General features: G+C 44.0%; 1 protein-coding gene across 9 annotated transcripts in view; it reads right to left on the bottom strand.

Annotated features, from left to right (window-relative positions):
* Positions 1-21,423, bottom strand: part of LOC106582275 (titin) — a 186,491-nt gene that overhangs the window by 22,990 nt on the left and 142,078 nt on the right. For all 9 annotated transcript variants that reach the window (XM_082967139.1, XM_082967141.1, XM_082967145.1 and 6 more), the window contains 9 exons: positions 4,099-21,210; positions 3,707-4,003; positions 2,705-3,292; positions 2,289-2,591; positions 1,886-2,182; positions 1,501-1,794; positions 875-1,174; positions 491-793; positions 30-335 (listed from right to left, as the gene is read on the bottom strand). In XM_082967139.1, coding sequence (XP_082823265.1) covers positions 30-335; positions 491-793; positions 875-1,174; positions 1,501-1,794; positions 1,886-2,182; positions 2,289-2,591; positions 2,705-3,292; positions 3,707-4,003; positions 4,099-21,210 — 19,800 coding nt within the window. The remainder of the gene's footprint in view (positions 1-29; positions 336-490; positions 794-874; positions 1,175-1,500; positions 1,795-1,885; positions 2,183-2,288; positions 2,592-2,704; positions 3,293-3,706; positions 4,004-4,098; positions 21,211-21,423) is intronic.

Below are 21,423 nucleotides of genomic sequence, written 5' to 3'. Positions count from 1 at the left end.
TAAAATGTTGTGAATATTTTATTACGAACCAAGAATATCCTTGGATTGAACAGGCTGGTACATCTCGATTGGTTGACTGGGTCCCAGACAGTTGACTGCAGATACACGGAAGAAGTAATAGGTTCCTGGTTTCAGGTGATTCACAACATACTCTGTTGTCCTCACTTCTCCATTGTGGCTGATGACAGCCCATTCCCTTTCTTCAGAGTTCATCTGCTCAACAATGTAGCTGGTAATCTCACTGCCACCATCATACACTGGCGCCACCCAGCCCAGGGTGATGGATGTTTTGGTGGAGTCGACTACTCTGAGTTTGGTTGGTTCACCTGGTAGGTCTAGAATTAGGAATAAATTGTCAAATGTAAGAGAAACAAAATGAACAAGTAGTTGAGGAAACATGAAACTTTCTATGTTCTGACTTTAAGTTGCTCAGGATAAGAGCAATAACAAAAATGCAAATGTAAGTATTGCAATGAGGAGAATCACTTACCAACTGCATCAGCAGCTTTGAAGAGGTCAGACTCTTTGGAGTATGGACCAGCTCCAGCCTTGTTAACGGCACATACACGATACTGATAGTCCTTTCCAGTGAGCAGGTTGCTGACTTTCTGTCTTGTGTCACGAATGGTGTCTTTGATAACCTTGAACCAACGCAAGCTTGTCTTCTCTCGTTTTTCCAGGTAATATCCATCTATGTCACTTCCGCCATCAATTCCAGGTCTTTCCCATACCACCGTCATTGAAGAGTGTGTGATCATGGTTACTTGAGGCTTGGAAGGTTGACTCGGAGGAACTGCAAAAGAATATAAGCATGTTGGGACCATAATACAATATGTTCAGGTAGCTGGACAGATGCTGTTTGTTTTATCCTTACCAAATGCATTCTTTGCCTCTACGGGTTCAGATTCCAGTGGGTCTCCAACTCCATATTTGTTAACTCCCCGGACACGGAAGATGTACTCATTGCCTTTGATCAGTCTTGGGACATTCACGATACATTCCGCCCAATTCTCAGAGATAATGGACCATTGAATTCTGCTGGCCTCCCGTTTCTCCACAATGTAGTGGGTGACCATTGCACCACCCTCATCCTCAGGAGGATCCCACATGATGGTGATACTGTTAGCAGTAACCTTCTTGAGCTGAATCTCGCCAGGTGGTGGTCCAGGTTTATCTAATAATGACAGAACATTAGACATTTGTTTTCTCACTTTGCTCAATCGCACATTAATTGTTTTGGTTATTTGCTAATTAGACATACTTTGTATTGAGTAATTTTCCGTATGGTTTTCAATACCACCTCTGGAATGCACTCACAGACCACCTGAAGCCAATACAGACTCTTGGCTCCTTTAATAATACTGTGTCAGTTTCCCTGTCTAGATGTTTGCTGTTTTTATTTATTTTAATGCATTCACTGCACATTATAAATTCAATGTATTATTATTATTATTATTAAATATAGGTACCAAAATAAAAAGGATAAGGAGCAATACACACCAAGAATTTGTACTCTGACGTAAGCATATGCTGAGCCCAAAGAGTTCTTCAGTCTCATCTCATATGTTCCAGAGTTGAGACGTGTGGTATCTCTGATGATAAGAGTGGAACTATCAGCAGCGTTGTTCTGTACCAGCTGAGCCTGGGCCCTGGGGTCAAGTTCCTTTCCATCCTTGTACCACTCAATTGTAGGCGCTGGTTTGGCAATGATTCCAAATCTAAGCTCGACAGTGGTTCCAGCTTTGTGTTTCACAACCTCGCGATATTCATCAGGAATTTCAATCTCAGGGGCACCTATGAGATAACACATAAGAGACATTACATTAATTAATAGTTCAATTAAATGTTAAATTCCTACTTTTATCATGTTTGGAACATAACCCACCATATGTATCCACGCAAGTTGCAGGGCCTGCAATGATGGATGGATTGCTAACAGATCCAACTGCATTCTTTGCCATGACTCTGAATTCATAGGTCTCATCCTGAGTAAGTCCTGTCACAGTATAATGTGTTTCGGAAACGTTGGTCAAGTTGGCCTTCGTCCATCTGTCTTTCTCACTCTCTTTCTTCTCAATCAGGTATCCTGAGATCTTGCTACCGCCATCATAATTGGGCTTTTGCCATGCGATGCTGATGGAAGTCTTTGTGATGTCAGTGATCCTGACATTGGTTGGAGCCTCTGCAAAAAATAGATGTGGAGGTTCAGATACAGTAGTTGATTTGTAAAGTTTAGAGGTCACACAATGGTATTCAATCACAAAACGAGAGTATCCAAGTCGACTTACCGCAAGCATCAATTGCAAGTACTGCGTCTGAGATCTTGCTGACTGGACTGCATCCAGCTGCGTTTTCTGCAACGATCCTGAACTCATAGATGAGGCCGGCAGCAATGTTTGGCACCTTGTAGTGTGTGGCACGGATAACAGTCTTGTTAACCTTCTGCCAACAGATGCTGTTTCTATCCTTTATCTCGAGGTGGTATCCAAAAACATTGCTTCCTCCGTTGGAGGCTGGCTCCTTCCAGGCCACAGTGATGCTCTCTCTGGTTACAGATGTAACCATAGGAGCTGATGGAGCTACAGGGACGGCTAAAATGAAAGAAAATAACATTTAGTATATTCTGTAAAGAAAAATACATATGCACATCTATATATGAAGTACAAACATAAAATATTCAATAATAGAGTAGTATAAATCTCACTGTAGGGCAGATCCACTCTGACGGTTGGAGAGTCGATGTGCTCACTGATGCCGTAGCGATTCTCAGCCCTGATTCTGAACTGGTACTCCAGTCCTGTTGTAAGCTTCATGATTTTCATGGTGCATCTTGCGACAGCCGAGGAGACCTCAGTCCAGTTGGCGTTGGTTGTTTCACGTTTGAGGATTATGTAATTTGAAATGACGCTTCCACCGTCATAACGAGGAGGAGACCACTTCAGACTCACACTGTCCTCTGTCACATCAGTCATTTCAACAGGACCAACTGGGGCGCTTGGTCTATCCAGGACCACAATGTTAATGAAAGACTTGGTGGTTCCACTTGTGTTGGAGGCACAGATGTCATACCTTCCTGAATCAATAGCAATGCTCTCACGGAGAGTAATGATGAGGTATTCAGGGGTTACTTCAGAGTTGAATCTCGTAGTTGACTTCAGTGCAACATCGTCCTTTGAAAGAGAAACCTTTGGCATAGGTCTACCAGTAAGTGGGATCTCACATTTCAGGTTTGATCCTGCTCTGACGTAGACTGTATTGTGAGGGAACTTCTTCATGTTGATCTCAGGAGGGTCTGTTGAAAGAATATGGAGAATTATTAAGACAAAATAATAATTATTATTTCATTGAAGATATCAAATCAAAATGCAATACTATAAGAAAATGTTTGTTTTTTAACCAGATTTACACACATAATATAGTACTACCCTGGATTATGCTCAGCAATTATCTACCCTTACTCATTTGTGATTTTTTATGTATTCTTTATTTAACTAGGCAAGTCAGTTAAGAACAAATTCTTATTTACAATGATGGACTAGGAACAGTGGGTTAACTGCCTTGTTCAGGGGCAGAACAGCACATTTTTACCTTGTCAGCTTGGGGATTTGATCTAGCAACCTTTCAGTTGCTGGCCCAATGCTCTAACCACTAGGATACCTGCCGCCCCAAATAAAATAAATACATTTAGGACTGGGGAAAAACTTACCATGCTGGTCTTTAACTGTTACAGGCAGAATCATGTCTTTAGCGTCACTGAATCCAGCGTGGTTTTCAGCACGAACTCTGAAGAAGTATTCAGCATTTTGCGTCAGGCCATAGACCACTAAGTGGGTGAACTTGGTGACACCAACTTTCACCCATTTATCCTGACCCTTCTCAAGAGCATCGATTTGGTAACTGGTGATTCTGCTACCTCCGTCTTGCTCAGGCTTGCCCCATGCAAGTGAAACACTTTCCTTGGTTATATCGCTGACTCCAAGTGATGCTGGTGGACTGGGTTTTTCTGAAATCAACAAACATTGAGATTTTAATAACACCATATGATAAAAAAAATATCTTAAATTAACATTTTGTTTTAGATTTCAAATTTTAGTATACCTGTAATCTTTGCTCCATCTTTGGTCTCAGCTGATACGCCAACTCCATATTCATTTTCACCAGAGACTCTGAAGTAGTACACTCCTCCCTCCACCAGGTCTGTCACTTTGTAGGTCAGACGAGGGCAGGTATTTGTGAGTCTGGTCCATCCCTTTTTGCTTGCCTCACGAATATCAACAAGGTAGTTCTTTACAGCAGCGCCGCCTTCATTATCTGGAGTATCCCATGTAACTGTTGCAGAGCTCTTCGTGACATCCTTGACCCCAACATGAGATGGTGGCCCAGGAGAGTCAAGAACCCTGACATTTAATGTGCATGCGACTTTTCCAGCTATATTTTGGAGAGTCACAATATATTTTCCAGAGTCATCTCTTGTTGCTTGTTCCACTGTGATAGACGTGAATGTGTCTGTGGTATCAATACTGGCCCTCACTCTCAGATCAACAGCAGCCTTGGTCCACATAACATTAGGGACAGGCTTGCCCCTGAATGGCACAGTTAGGGTGAATGAACTGCCATCCTTTACAATGAGTGTCTTTCGCATCTCATTGCTGATATCAAATACTGGTTCCTCTTCTCTCTCTTTAGCCACCTGTGGATCCGTAGGGGGGCTTGGCTCACTGAGACCAATCTTGTTGATAGATTTGACAACGAATAGATATTCTGCTCCAGAAGTTAATCCAACGACGGTGAATTCAGTGTTTTTTGTGTTTGAAACACCGACACACCAGTCATCATCATATTCGTCTGTTCTCCTATATTCAACACAGTATCCTGTCACAGGAGCACCACCATCGAACAATGGCTTATTCCATGAAAGAGTAACAGTAGTCTTAGTTGAGTCAATAACTTTCGGTTTAGGTGGTGGAGATGGCAGGAATTGGGGATCCTCCGCCTTTGTTAATTCGGTAGGAATACTTGGGAGACTCAAGCCTGCAGCATTTTCTGCATAGACTCTGTACTCATATTCAGCACCCTCACGGAGATTGGATGCCTTGACTCTGAGGTCATACACAGGCTTTTTGTTCACGCGTACCCAGCGCAATCCAATTTTCTCTCGTTTCTCAATAACATAGCCATAAATGCTGCTTCCTCCATCGGATTCAGGTCTTTCCCAGCAGATTGTCATTGCATCACTTGTGATACTGGTGATTTCAACATATGTTGGTGCTGCAGGGACAGTGTATGCATTCTTGGCTCTGGTGGCCTCACTCTCTAGGGCTTCACCGTCTCCATATTTGTTCACTCCCCTTACTCTGAAGATGTATTCATTTCCTTTAAGCAGTTTGGTGACTTTACATGTTGTAGCCTTCATATCTCCATATACTAAAGTCCAGGCGAGACGGCTGGTTTCACGTTTCTCAACGATGTAGTGCATGATTTCTGCACCACCATTTTCTTGAGGTGGTCCCCAGGTCAAAGTGCACTTCTCTGCTGTCAGACCAGTGACTGCCAATGGTCCAGAGGATGGTCCAGGACGGTCAAGGACCTTACAGTTTACAGCCAAGGACCTTGTACCAGCAACGTTCTGTAGAGTGACAATGTACTGGCCAGTGTCCCTTCTGATAGTGTCTCTGACTATCAATGTGGTGGTGCTGTGTGTTGAAGTAATCTCCACTCTTGCCTTGGCATCAATTTCTTTACCATCCTTTGTCCATGCAATGACTGGACGTGGGCGCCCAGAAATATCTGCATCAATTCTCAAAATATCTCCAGCTTTGACAACTACTAATTGCCTAAACCTGTCTTCCAACTCAATGCGAGGTGAATCCACCTCATCCTTGACTGTGATGGCACCTGTGCCCAGTGATGGCTCACTGAGTAATCCAGCTGCATTCTTTGCAATAACATGGAAGTCATATTGTACATCCTCCGTAAGGCCTGTAATGTCAAAGTATGTGTCCTGGAGATTGGCAAAATTGCATTTCAGCCAACGCCCATCTGGAAGCTCCCTGCGTTCAACAATGTAGCCAGTCAGCTTGGCTCCACCGTCATTCTCTGGCGCCTGCCAAGTAATGGAAACTGAAGTTCTTGTGATGTCAATGACTTCAAGGTTAACAGGTGGATCACAAGGATCTCTTGCAGCTACGGGCTCAGATGCTTTGGTGCAAGGTCCAATTCCAGCAATATTCTGAGCATAAACACGGAACTCATACAGCAAGCCTTCCTCAATCCCAATCACTTTGAATTCTGTTTCAGCAATGAGACCTCTGTTGATCTTTGTCCAGAGAATACTGCTATGGTCTTTCATTTCCAGGTGATAACCGATGACTGGACTTCCACCATCACTGGCTGGTTTACCCCATGCAACCAATATGCCAGATTTTGTAGCATGGGCAACATGGAGGGAAGTGGGAAGGCCAGGTGTCTCAAAGGGGTACTGTGCAACAATTGGCGCGGAGTCCACGGCATGGCTCTTGCCGTAGCGGTTTTCAGCTGCAATACGGAACTGATATTCAGTGCCTTGTGTCAAGCGGGGAACTTTAATTGATGTTCTGGCAACTGTGGCTGAAACAATCTGCCATGTTGTAGTGGTGGTATCTCTCTTCTCCACAACATAGTTGTTGATTTGACATCCTCCATCATAGAGTGGGGCGTCCCAAGACAGTGAAATATTGTCAGAACTTACTTCATCTACTTTGATTGCACTTGGTGCGCCAGGTTTATCCAAGATGATAACAGCTATTGTGGCTGATTTCTTGCCAACTGCATTGGTTAAAGTGATCTCATACTTCCCAAAGTCCTCCCTAGTTGCGTCTTTGATCGTAATTTTCGATGAATTCTTAGCTGCTAGAACATTCACCCTGGTTGTCTGCTTCAATACAGCTCCATCTTTTTTCCATGCAACCTCAGGTTCAGGTCTGCCTCTGAATGGAACATCAATCTTTAGATCGTCTCCTGCCTTGACACTGTATGTGTTGAACATCAGATCGATGATAGGTTCGATTGTAATGTCCTTTACTACGACAGGATCTGCCAGTGGCTTAGGTTCACTCTTGCCTTTGTCATTGACAGCAGTAATCCTAAATGCATATTCCTCTCCAGTTGTGAGTCCACCAATAGTTGCTTCCAATGCTTTAATCTCAGTGCATACAGTCCATTTCTCATCACCCTTGGTTTGCATTTCTACTGTGTAGCTTGTGATTTTACTACCACCATCATGATCAGGCTTTTCCCATGCGAGACTCACACTGTCGCGAGTAACATCTACAACTGTAACTTTGCCTGGAGGCAAGGGGGCTTGGGATACCTTGATTGGTTCTGTTGTTTCTGCTGGCAAACCCACACCAAGCTCATTGACAGCTTTGACGCGGAAATAGTAAATTCCACCCTCTGTAAGGTCATCAATCTTCATGGAATTTCTTACACAGTTATTTGAAACACTTGTAAATGCCAGTCTTGTAGTATCTCTCTTTTCCACAATGTAATGTGTGACCTTAGCTCCACCGTCAATCATAGGAGGCTCCCAGGATAGTGATACAGAATCTCTCTTAATGTCCTTGACTTCAAAGTTCTCAGGGGCACTTGGTGAGTCCAACACTCTGACATTAATGAATGCCGATTTTTGACCGCTAAGGTTCTCAAGAGTCAACACATACTTGCCAGTGTCAAATCTGTTGACATTGTCGATGACAAGCATTGTGTAGGAGCTTGTGACCTCAATTTGGGCACGCTCAGTAAGAGGGCCATCCATCTTGGACCACTTTACTTCAGGTTCAGGTCTTCCTTTGATTGTGACAAACAAACGCAGTGTTGCACTTGCTCGTACTTGGACCATTTTCCTAAGGTCTGAATCAAGTTCAATCTCAGGGGCCTCAATTCGTTCAGATGCAACTACAGACCCTGGAACATCAGCATGCTCACCAACTCCTTCAATGTTAACTGCACAGATGCGGAAATAGTATTCTGCATTTTCCCTCAGTTTTTTCACAGTGAAGTGTGTTACTTGGACACCAGTTGATGGTGTACAGGTTATCCATTCATCACCCCCTTGTTCTCTCATCTCAACAACATATCCTTTGATGGCTGCTCCACCGTCATAGATGGGTCTTGCCCATGAGAGGGACACAGTTGTGCTTGAGTGGTCTGTCACCTTAGGGTTGTTAGGAGGACCAGGTGGATATGTGGCATCACAGGCTTTTATGTATTCTGTTGGTGCACTTGGCACTCCCACACCAGCAGCATTTTCAGCAGATACTCTGAACTCAAAGGAATGTCCCTCGGTGAGTCCGGTGCATCTGAACCTGATGTCATTAAGTCTTTTCTTGTTGCATTTGGTCCATCTAATTCCCTCTTTATCTCTTTTCTCCAGGACATAGCCATCAATGTCTGAGCCACCATTATATTCTGGACGTTCCCATGTAAGGACCATTGAGTCCCTTGTAATAGCACTTGCTTCAGGTGTTGAGGGAGCGCTGGGTGTCACGAAAGGATTACGTGCAATAACTGGGTCTGATTCAAGAGGTTCACCAATGCCAAACTTATTCACTGCCGTAACTCTGAAGATGTACTCATTGCCAGGCAAGAGTTTAGTCACTTTGTAGCTGATAGCTTGGATTCTGGGTTCAACTACAGTCCATGACAGTCTGCTGGTTTCCCTCTTTTCAATGATATAATGAGAACAGCTGGCACCGCCATCATGCAATGGATGACTCCAGTGAAGATAGGCTTTCTCTGCAGTCACGCCAGTTATCTTCATTGGACCTTCGGGTGGACCAGGTCTATCAAGAACTTTCACGTTGACGGGAATAGATTTTGTTCCACCAACGTTGCTAAGACTCAGGACAAAGTGTCCACCATCTACTCTGATACATTCCTTGACTGTTAGAATAGTGCGTTGAATGGTGGTTTTGATCTCCATTCTTGGGGTAGTTTGGTCAATTTCTTTTCCATCTTTCAACCATGTGATTTCAGGGAGTGGTTTTCCCAAAATATCAGCTTCAATAACAAATGTTTCACCAGCATGGACGACAATAGAGTCCTTGAACTTGGGATCCATTGATGCTGTTGGTGCTTCAATTTCATCTTTAGCAGTAATTGCTCCAGTGCTTTCAGATGGAGTACTGAAAATACCAGAAGCATTCTTTGCAATTACTCTAAATTCATACTCACACTCTTCAGTCAGACCTGAGATTGTAAATTGAGTCTCAATTACGTTTGTGAAGCTAGCCTTCATCCAACGGCCATCAGGAAGTTTCTTCCTTTCAACAACATAGCCTGTGATCAGGCTACCACCATCATAATGAGGCCTTGTCCACGACAGTGTAATGTGGTTCCTGGTAATATCAATAGCCTCAGGGGTACCAGGTGGATCACATGGGTCTCTGGCAACACAAACATCAGAAATCTTGCTAGGTGGACTCATGCCAGCAATGTTCTCAGCAAAGACCTTGAATTCATACTCAATGCCCTCTTCAAGTTCATTTGTTTTGAATCGACAGTCAGGAATGAGCAGTTTGTTCAACTTAGTCCAGAGAATGCTGTTCTTCTCTTTGCGTTCAAGGTGGTAACCAAGGATTGGACTGCCTCCATCACTGGTTGGTACTTTCCATTCAACAACCATGTTGTCCTTAGTTACTGATGACACAAATGGAGTACCAGGTGCAAGAGGTTCACTGAAAGGATACTGCACAACAACAGCTGCTGAGTCCAATGATGGACTTTTTCCATATCTGTTTTCTGCAAACACCCTAAACTGGTATTCAGTACCGGTTTTCAGCTTGGTAACTTTGATAGCTGTTCTTGCAACGGTTGCAGACACACAGTGCCATGCTACAGTTGTTGTGTCACGCTTTTCCACAATGTAATTGTTTATTTGACATCCTCCTGTGTATGCAGGTGGTTCCCATGCAAGGTTTACATAATTGGAACTCACTTCCTCAATCTTTATAGGCCCTGTGACTGGGCCAGGTTTATCGAGGATGATCACTCCGATTTCTGCAACTTTTTCTCCTATACTGTTGGTAGCTATGATTTTGTACTTGCCAGAATCCACTCTAGTTGCCTCTTTTATAGCAAGGATTGTTGATGATGCTGTTCTTGAAACATTCAACCTGGTTGTCTCTTTAATTGCCTGTCCATCTTTTGTCCATACCACTTTTGGTACTGGGCGTCCTCTCACTGGTATTTCCATCTTCAGATCTTCACCATGTTGGACACTAAAGGTGTTGAATGCCATTACAAAACTAGGTTCAATAGTCACATCTTTAGCTATGACAGGCATAGCTAATACCCTTGTGTCACTCTTTCCTTTGTCATTAAAGGCTGAAACTCTGAACTGGTATTCTTGACCTGTGGTTAGGCCTTCTACAGTTCCCTCACACGTCTTTGTGGTTGTGGATAGGATCCATTCTTCTGATCCTGCAGGTAGCATTTCTATGCAGTATCCCATTATCCTACTTCCACCGTCATGGTCTGGTTTTTCCCATGCCATCGAAGCGGTTGTCTTAGTCACCTCAGTCAACGTGACCTTTCCTACAGGCAGAGGGACTTCTGATGTCTTCACTGGCTCAGCTGTTTCTGCTGCCAGGCCTACACCATATTCATTCTCAGCCATAACTCTGAAGTAATAAATGACCCCCTCATTGAGATCTCCCACATGGAAACTGTTCCTTGTACACTTGTTTGAAATGTTGGAATAAGCTTTCCTGGTGGATTCACGCTTCTCAACAAAGTAATGCTTGACCCTCGCGCCTCCGTCAATGAGTGGGGGCTCCCAAACAAGGTTGACAGAGTTTTTCTTAATATCTTTCACTGTGAAGTTTACGGGTGCTCCTGGTGTATCAAGTACTTTGACAGAAACAAATGCGGACTTGGAACCACTGCTGTTTTCCAGGGTCAGAGTGTACTTTCCAGCATCATTTCTGTCACAGATATCTACTGACAGATGAGTAAAATTGGCGCCTTTCTCAATTTGAACTTTGTTAGTCAATTCACCCTCATCCTTGGACCAATTTATTTCTGGAGTAGGACGTCCTTTGAATGGAATATTGATCCTCATGGATCCTCCAGCACGCACAACGACTCCTTTCCTTAGCTCTGAATCCAGCTCTATCTCTGGGGCAAACATTGCATCTACCGGTTTTACGGTTCCTAGAATTTCAGCAGGTTCACCAATACCCAATTTATTGATGGCACATACTTGCACCTTATATTCTTGATGCTCAGTAAGTTTGGTGATTTTGAACGTAGTTGCATTCACTCCCGTTGGTGGAGTGCATAGGGTCCATTCATCCTCATCAGCTTTGCAGATCTCCACAGCATATCCCTGGATATCGACTCCACCATCGTAAATGGGTCTGCTCCATGCGAGTGTTATGGAGTTCTTGGAAGTATCAACCACATGTGTATTAGTGGGAGGGCCAGGCTCAAAGGTTGGATCACAGGCTTTGGTGTAAGGAGTTGGTTCAGTTGGTTGGCCGACTCCTGCAGCATTCTCAGCAGATAATCTGAATTCATATTCATGATCCTCTGTCAGGCCTGTCACTCTGAAGCGAAGGTCTGTGACTCTGCGTTTGTTGCATTTTGTCCATCTGATTCCAGCTCTATCTCTCTTCTCAATAATGTAACCAGCAATGTCACTTCCACCATCAACCTCTGGGCGAGTCCAGCACACAGTCATGGAATCCCTTGCGATATTGGCTATTTCCAATTCTTGAGGTGGTCCAGGAGTAACAAATTGATTTCTCATTATAACTGGGGCTGATTCAAGAGGTTCACCAGTACCAAATTTGTTGACAGCCATAACACGGAAAATGTACTCATTTCCCATCAGAAGCTTTGTGACTTTGAACATTGTAGCTCCACAATCGCTAGCAACCACAGTCCATGCAAGACGGCTAGTCTCTCTCTTCTGAATGACGTAGTGGGAAATGCTGCTGCCACCGTCAGCTCTTGGAGGAAGCCAGGACAGTGAGCATTTCTCGCATGTGACATTGCTGACAGTGAGGGGTCCCTGAGAGGGCCCAGGTCTGTCCAGTACTCTCACATTGAACGTTACAGTTTTAGCTCCAGCAACATTAGTTACAAGCAAAGTATATTGTCCTCCATCCACTCTGATAGCATCTTTGACAACAAGCTTTGCTTGGAAATCTGAATTCATAATCTCAGCCCTTGCTGAATTCTCCACTAATGCTTCACTCTTGAACCATTGAACTGTGGGAATTGGCTTTCCTTGTACAGCAGCCTCAAGTGTAAATGTTTCCCCAGCATTGATGATAACAACCTGACTGTACACTGACTCAACTTCACATTTTGGAGGATCAACTTCATCCTTTGCTGTGATGGATCCTGTGCTCTTAGAGGGCTTGCTGATAGACCCAGCGGCATTCCTAGCTATGATTCTGAAGTCATATTTGCAGTCTTCAGTTAGACCAAGAACTGTGAATACGGTTTCAATGACATTTGTGAAACTTGCCTTCATCCACCTTCCCTCTGGGAGATTGCGTTTCTCCACCACATAGCCTGTGATCAGACTGCCACCGTCATCCTGTGGTCTTGTCCACTTCAGTTTCACGGAGTGCCTGGTTACAATGATAGCCTCTGGGGTGCCAGGAGGATCACATGGGTCACGTGCCACATATCCCTCAGAGAGTTTGCTGCATGCGCCAATGCCAACAATATTCTCAGCAGACACTTTAAATTCATATTCAATACCTTCCTCCAAAGGAGTAGATTTAAATCTACAGTCTTGGATGAGGGATTTATTGATCTTTGTCCAAAGGATACTGTTCCTTTCCTTTCTCTCAATGTGATAGCCAAAAATGGCACTGCCTCCATCTGAAATTGGTTTGTGCCATTCCACAACCATGTAATCTTTAGTGTATGAAGATACGTAAGGTGTTCCTGGTGGTCCTGGCTCCTTGAAGGGATACTGGGCAAGGACAGGTTCAGAATCAATAGCATAACTTTTGCCATATCTGTTTTCAGCACAGATCCTAAATTGGTATTCTGCACCTGTTTTAAGATTTGTCACTTTCAGGGTATTTCTCGCCACAGTGGCAGAGACCACTACCCAGTTGGTTGTGGTTGTATCTCTTTTCTGGACAACGTAATTTGAAATTGGGCAGCCACCAGTGTATGAGGGTGGTTCCCAGGTAAGTGTGATACTTTCAGCACTGATGTCATCCATCTTGATTGGGCCTGTTGGTGGGCCAGGTTTATCCAGTGTGATTACTTCAATGGTGGCATCTTTGGAGCCATGCATATTGGTAATATTAATACTATACAATCCACCATCGTCTTTTGTTGCTTCTTTGATGGTTAGATGTGTATTGCGTGCACTGTCGACAACATTAACTCTTGTGGTCTGTTTCAGGGCAGCACCATCCTTTGTCCATGTAATGACTGGTTTAGGATGTCCAGCAATGGGAACTTCAATCTTCAGATCATAGCCGACCAGTACACTGTACTGTGTCAATTTAGGTCTTATGTCAGGTTCAATGACAAGGTCCTTTACTACTACTGGATTGGCCAGAAGTCTAGAGTCACTCTTTCCTTTACTATTGACCGCAATTACTCTGAATTGGTACTCCTCTCCTTGGGCTAAGTTACTAACAGTAGTTTCAAGGTATTTACATTGAGCACATAATGTCCATTTGTCACTATCCTTGGATTGCATTTCAATCTCATAATGGCTTATTCTGCTGCCTCCATCATGATCTGGTTTCTCCCACTTAAGAGAGACACTGTTACGTGTCACGTCCAGAACTGTTACTTTACCGGGAGGTTGAGGTACCTCTGAAATCTTTAGGGGTTCTGGGGTCTCTGCAGGTAAGCCAATGCCCCACTCATTTTCAGCAAGAACTCTGAAGAAATAGATACTTCCCTCCACAAGTGGTTCAATCTTCCATGACATCTTATGACAGGTTGTGACAGGGGAATACACTTTCCTAGTGCTTTCTCGTTTTTCAACATGATATTGCTTAATTTTAGACCCACCATCCAAAATAGGTGGCTCCCAAGTAAGGGTGACTGAGTTCTTTGTTATCTCCTTAATAGCAAAATTTGCAGGCATACTAGGTGAATCAAGTACTCTGACACTGATGAAGACAGATTTAACGCCACTGGAATTCTCTGCAGTAACAGTGTACTTGCCAGTGTCAAATCTGTCAACGTTTTCAATCAGAAGTGAGGCGTAACTGCTTGTATTGTCAATCTGTGCTGTCTCCTTGAGTTCTCCATCAGCTTTTCCCCATTTCAGTTCAGGAGCCGGCCGTCCCCTAACAGGAACGAATAACCTAAGAGCGCTTCCAGCTCTGACATTAATCATCTTCCTCATGTCAGCATCAAGCTCAAGATCTGGTGCTTCCAATTTCTCCTCTAGAAGAACTGATCCAGGGACATCTGCATGCTCACCAACACCAACCTTGTTTATGGCACAGACTCTGAATTTATACTCGTGCTTCTCTAGTAGTTTTGTAACTGTAAATTTAGTGTTTATGATTCCAGCAGGTGGAGTGCACATTGTCCATTCATCAGATGCTACTTCACAGGCCTCCACTAAGTATCCTTGAATCTCACAGCCACCATCATAGATAGGTTTGCCCCATGACAAGGACACAGATGTTCTTGTTGTGTCAGTCACTTTGGGATTATTTGGTGGACCTGATGTGAAGATAGCGTCCAATGCTTTATAGTAAATAGTGGGTTCACTTGGTTTACCAACTCCAGCAGCATTCTCAGATGAAACTCGGAACTCATAGCTGCGGTTTTCAAGAAGACCTGCTACTCTGAAGCGCAGCTCACTCACTGTACGCTTATTGCATCTGGTCCAGCGCACACCTTCTTTATCACGCTTCTCAATGACAAATCCAGAAATGGCATTGCCACCATCGTTTTCAGGTCTTTCCCACGTTACCACCATTGAATCTTTTGTGATGGTAGAGACTTCCACATCCGTTGGTGGATCAGGTGTCACAAATTGATTTCTGGAAATCATTGGCTCGGATTCAAGAGGCTCACCAATTCCGTATTTGTTTACAGGAATCACTCGGAAGACATATTCATTTCCAGGAACAAGTTTTATGATCTTCAGATTTAGAGTCTGCACTTTTGGTTCAACCAGAGTCCAAACCAATCTGCTAGTCTCTCTCTTCTCAACAATGTAATGAGAAACATCACTACCTCCGTCTTGTGCTGGTGGTCTCCAGGCAATGCAAGCTTTTTCACTTGTGACTCCATAGATAGAAATTGGGCCTCCTGGTGGACCAGGTCTGTCCAACACTTTGACATTGATGTTCACTGCCTTCTCTCCACCTACATTTTTCAAAAGTAGGATATATTGGCCTCCATCAACACGGATTGCCTCCTTAACACTCAAAGATGCTTTAAAAGCGGTGTTCTTTATCTCAAGGCGTGCAGCATCTTTTAATTCTATGTTGTTCTTCATCCAATGGACTGAGGGCACAGGTTTGCCGAAAATATCTGCACAAAGGTTGAACGATTCACCAGCCATTAGAACAACTGTTGACGAGTACTTTGAGTCGATCTCTATTTTGGGAGGATCAACTTCATCCTTTGCTGTAATAGACCCAGTGCTCTCTGACGGAAGACTAAAAACACCTGCTGCATTTCTTGCAATGACACGGAACTCATAGCACTGGTTTTCAACTAAGCCAGTCACAAGAAATTGGGTCTCAATGACATTGGCGAAACTGGACTTCATCCAGCGCCCTTCAGGCAGCTCTTTCTTCTCCACAACATAGCCAGTGATTTTGCTACCTCCATCTAACTCTGGCTTAGTCCATTGGAGAGTGACAGCACCTCTTGTGACAATGACAGCTTCAGGCTTGCCTGGACTGTGACAGGGATCTCTTGCTACACGAATTTCTGACAATTTGCTAGCTTTGCCAACCCCAACAATATTTTCAGCATAAACTCTGTACTCATATTCGATACCTTCATCAAGACCACCAAGCTTGAACCTTGAGTCTGGGATCAGCTGTTTGTTTTGTTTCACCCAAAGGAGGCTGTTTCTCTCCTTACTCTCAAGGTGATATCCCAAAATCTTGCTCCCACCATCACTACCAGGCTTCTCCCATACAATAACCATGCTGTCCTTTGTAGATGATTGTATAACTGGGGTCCCTGGAGCGCTTGGGAGATCGAATGGATATTGAGCAACAATATTTTCTGATATAAGTACTGGACTCTTTCCATATCTGTTCTCAGCAGCGATCCTGAACTGGTATTCACAGCCAGTCTTCAACCGAGCTGCTTTAATGGTGGTTCTTGCAACTGTTGCAGACACAATCTGCCAATTTGTGGTGGTAGTTTCCCTCTTTTCTACTACATAGTTGTTAATGGCACAACCACCCACATATGTAGGTGGGTTCCAGGACAGTACCACACTGTCAGAAGTGACTTCATCAAGAGTGATTGGGCCAGTCGGAGGACCAGGCTTATCAAGAACAACAACCCCAATGTCCACTGTTGCTTCACCAGCTGTGTTTACAAGTTTGATGGTGTACTTGCCCACATTTTCCCTACTGGCTTCCTTGACGACAAGATACAAATGTGTATCAGTGGCATCAGCATTGACTCTGGTTGTTTCTTTGAGTGCGACACCATCCTTGAGCCAGGTCGCAACTGCTTTGGGACGAGCAGCATATGGCAAATCTATCTTGAGATCGTCTCCTGCCAATACACTGAATGTGGTAAACAGCAGCTTGAATACTGGCGCAATGACAAGATCTTTGGCTACCACAGATACACTAAGTAGACGAGGATCACTCGTTCCTTTTTCATTATGTGCTGACACACGGAACATATATTCTTCACCCTGTGTCAGTCCAAGAACAACAGCCTGTGTGATTTTTGCAACTGCACACTGGGTCCAAGTTTCACTGTCTTTGCCCTGCATTTCAACAATATATCCTGAGATTCTGCTTCCTCCATCATGATCTGGTTTTTCCCAAGACAGAGAGACACTGGTGCCTGTAACATCAACAAGAGTTACTTTGCCTGGTGGAAGTGGCTTCTCAGATACTCTGACTGCCTCAGGAGTCTCTATTGGAAGGCCAATGCCAAATTCATTCTCAGCCAGAATTCTGAAGAAATATGTGTTTCCTTCCTCCAGGCCACCAATTTTCCAGCTGGATTTAACGCATTGAGCACAAACTGTGGAGTAAGCTTTTCTTGTTGATTCACGTTTCTCCACAACGTAGTTTCTAATTCTGGAGCCACCGTCAATAAGGGGTACGTCCCACATGAGTGATACTGAGTCTCTGGTGACCTCCCTGATTATGAGGCTTTGTGGTGCTCCAGGTGTGTCCAGCACTCTGACATTCACATATGCTGTTTTGCTTCCTGAGGCGTTTTCCACTGTCAACATGTACTTTCCACTGTCAAATCTGTCAACATTTTCCACCATAAGAGCAGTAAATGATGATGTGGTGTCAATAGTTGCTCTCGTAACAGGCTCTCCATTTTCTCTGGACCACTTGGCCTCAGGAGCTGGTCTTCCTTTAATAGGTACAAAGAGTCTCAATGTGCCGCAAGCTCTAACGCAGACAACCTTACGAAGCTCTGCACCAAGGTCAATTTCAGGAGGAAGCAGCCTATCCTCTGCAATTGGTGTGCCAGGCACTTGTGCTGGCTCTCCAACCCCTTCACAGTTAACTGCACAAATGTTGATTTTATAATCTTGGTTTTCTACCAGGTTAGTGATGGTAAATGATGTACCAACTAATCCCTTCTTAGGAGTCCGAATTGTCCATTCATCTTCCTCAGGTAGACAGGTCTCCACAATGTAGCCAATGATATCAGAACCACCATCGTACACAGGTTTGTTCCATGCAACTGTAATGGATGACTTGGTTGTGTCCAAGACTCTTTGATTTCCAGGTGGTCCAGGTTGGAAGATTGTGTCTACTGCCTTGTAGAATTCACTTGAAGGACTTGGTGTACCTAAACCAGCATTGTTTTCTGCAATGATTCTGAATTCATATTCATGCCCTGGTGTGAGCCCTGATACTTTGTACCTCAGGTCAGTTACAGTCCTCTTGTTGCATTTAACCCAGCGAAGACCGGTTTTGTCTCTCCTTTCAACAACATAATTGAAAATGCTGCTTCCACCGTCGTGATCAGGGCGTTCCCAGCAAACAACCATGGTGTTCTTTGTGATGGTCGTCACCTCAGGTGTTGATGGAGCATCAGCTGGCACATATGGATTTGTAGAAACCATTGGATTGGACTCAAGGGGCTCTCCAGTTCCATACATGTTGACAGCCATAACTCTGAAGATATATTCATTACCCTTCAACAACTTGGTAACCTTAAAACGGTTCACTTGTAACTCTGACACTACATTTGTCCAAGCAAGTCTACTTGTTTCACGTTTTTCAATGATGTAGTGTAGAATCTTTGCACCACCATCATGTGATGGTGGCAACCATGACAGGATACATTTCTCAGAAGTGACATCTGTTACAGCAAGTGGACCATCTGGAGGTCCAGGTCTATCAAGAACCTTAACATTGAAGGTATGCTTTGCAAAACCACCAGGATTGCTGGCAGTTAAAGTGAATGTGCCACCGCACCTTCTTAGAGAATCTTTGTTGACTAATGTTGTAGAAAAGTCATAGAGTTTGATTTCCAACTTTGCCGTATCTTCAAGTTCCTTCCCGTCTTTGGTCCATAGCAGTGTTGGGATTGGTCTGCCTGTTACGCTGGCAGCAAGTTTGAAGACATCTCCTGCTTTCACAACCACAGTACTATTATAGATTGTATCAACTTCAAGTTTGGGCACTTCAATGTCATCTCTGCAAGTGATTTCCTCTGATGGTAGAGATGGCTTACTGAGAGCACCAGCTGAGTTTCTTGCCAAAACATGGAACTCATAAGTAGCATCCTCTGTGAGCCCGCTAATAGTGAATGTTGTCTCAAGGACGTTGCTATAGTTGGCCTTAAGCCAGCGTCCGTCTGGGAGTTCTCTCTTTTCTACTTGGTACCCAGTTATTGAGAATCCTCCATCACCTTCAGGTTTTGTCCACTGAAGAGTCACCTCATGTCTGGTTACATTCAATGCCACTGGTTGGCCAGGTGGGTCCACTGGATCCAGAGCAAAGGTAGTCTCAGAATGCTTGCTTGCCCTGCTCAAACCAGCCATGTTTTCAGCAATAACGCGGTACTCATAGGCAATTCCATCCACCAAGCCTGTTGATTTGAACATGTTCCCTGCTACAAGTGCTTTGCTGATCTTCTGCCATAGGATACTGTTCTTCTCTTTCCTTTCAATGTGATATCCCAAAATGGGGCTTCCACCATCGGACGCTGGTTCATCCCAGCTAATAGTCATGGAATCCTTGTTGAAGTGGACGATTTCAGGAAGGCCTGGTTGTCCTGGCACATCGAATGGATAAGCAGCAACCACTTGTTCTGAGACTATACAGGGTCCAATGCCATACCTGTTCTGGGCTTTAACACGGAACTGATATGTGATTCCTGTTGTGAGACGGGCAGCTTTGAATGTCGTACGGATAACTGTTGCTGCTAATTCAACCCATGATGTGCCTGTGGTTTCTCTAGCTTCAACAATGTAATTGTTAATGGGTACGCCACCATCATTCTCCGGACCTTCCCATGACATGAGAATGTAATCACATGAAACTTCTTCAAGCTTAATTGGTCCAGTAGGAGGTCCTGGAATATCGTGGACTTCAACAGTAATTGTCTCTGTCGTTGTTCCTAGTATATTCTTGCCAGTCATCGAAAATGTACCACCATCGGTCCTTTTGATCTCATTGATGTGGAGAGTAGTTGAAGTTGCAGTAGTATCAGTGTTGATTCTCTGTGTCTGTTTAAGTGTGTCCTCTCCTCTCTTCCATGAAACTGATGGCCTAGGGCGACCCAGAACAGGAATTTCGACCTTCACGTTATCACCAGCTTTAGCAATGACCAACGACTGGTAGACTCCACGCAGGTCAAACGCAGGTGCTGCTGTTTGTTCTCTAATGATAGCAGGTCTGCTTTCACGTGGATCACTCCTGCCAGAGCTGTTTACTGCCATGATGCGGAACACATACTCCATATTTTCAATGAGATCTGTGGCTGTGTAGTCAAGAGCTTTTACAGTTCTCACATGGGTCCATGTCTCTGTGTCCTTCTTCTGTGCTTCAATAACGTATCCAGTAATCCTACTGCCGCCATCATGTTTTGGCTTCGTCCATGCAAGGCTTGCGGTGTCCACTGATACGTCAGTGACATACAGATTTTCAGGCGCAGTGGGTGCTTGGGATGCTCTGATTGTCTCAGGTGTCTCTGCTGGCTCGCCGACGCCCAGTTCATTTTCAGCGGATACCCGGAAGTAATATTCAGAGCCTTCATCCAAGTTGTCATACTTGAAGGAACATTTCTGCCAGGTTGTACTGATTACTGTGTAAGCTTTTCTTGTGGCTTCTCGCTTCTCAATTACATAATTAATGATCTTTGATCCACCATCAATAATGGGGATTTCCCACTGCATAGTGATGCTTGTTTTGGTGATTTCACGTGGTATCAAGTTCACAGGTGGTCCTGGTGAATCCAGTACTCTGACATTAACGAATCCGTCTCTCTTACCAGCAACGTTTTCTAATGACAGCATGTATTTTCCGGCATCATATCTTGTGCAGTCAGGGATAACCAGGAGAGTATACGACTCTGTAGTATCAATGTGTTCACGGCCACCTTTACCAAGAATGGTGTCATCTTTCATCCAGGTTACTTCAGGAACTGGACGTCCTTTAATTGGTACAAAGATACGAATGGATCCACGGACCCTGACAACAAGGGTTTTTCTATACTCAGCGTCAAGCTCATAGTCGGGAAGTGTCTCACGGTCCCCAAGTTCAACAATTTCTTCAACCTCTGCTGGTTCACCAACTCCCTCTGTATTCATGGCTCTGACTCTGAAATAGTAGTTCCCACCTGCCTTCAGGTCTGACACAACATATTCTGTAATTCTCAGTCTTGAGACGTCTGTGACCCAATCGTCATGTCCTTCCTTTTTGTGCTCAACAATGTACCCCGCTACATCCAGGCCGCCATCGTAGTGGGGTTTACCCCAGTTGAATGTGGCTGTTGTCTTGGTGGTGTCAGTAATTCTTGGGTTGGAAGGAGGTCCTGGTGGATCTAAAAAGAAGACATATATCAAGACATGTCACCTGGTATTATTATAGAGATCTATTAGGTTTCACTTCATAATAACGTTCATCATTAAGCCATTATAAATTATATACAATTCACATTTATTTATTTACATTTTATTTAACCTTCATTATTTACCAGGTAGGTCAATTAAGAACACATTCTTATTTACAATGACGGCATGGAATAAATAATTTG

The sequence above is a fragment of the Salmo salar genome, chromosome 21, assembly GCF_965601325.2.
Source record: "Salmo salar chromosome 21, fSalSal1, whole genome shotgun sequence".
Classification (NCBI taxonomy): Eukaryota; Metazoa; Chordata; class Actinopteri; order Salmoniformes; family Salmonidae; genus Salmo; species Salmo salar.
Note: the sequence above shows the minus strand (reverse complement) of the source record. Positions and strands in the feature narration are given on the sequence as shown.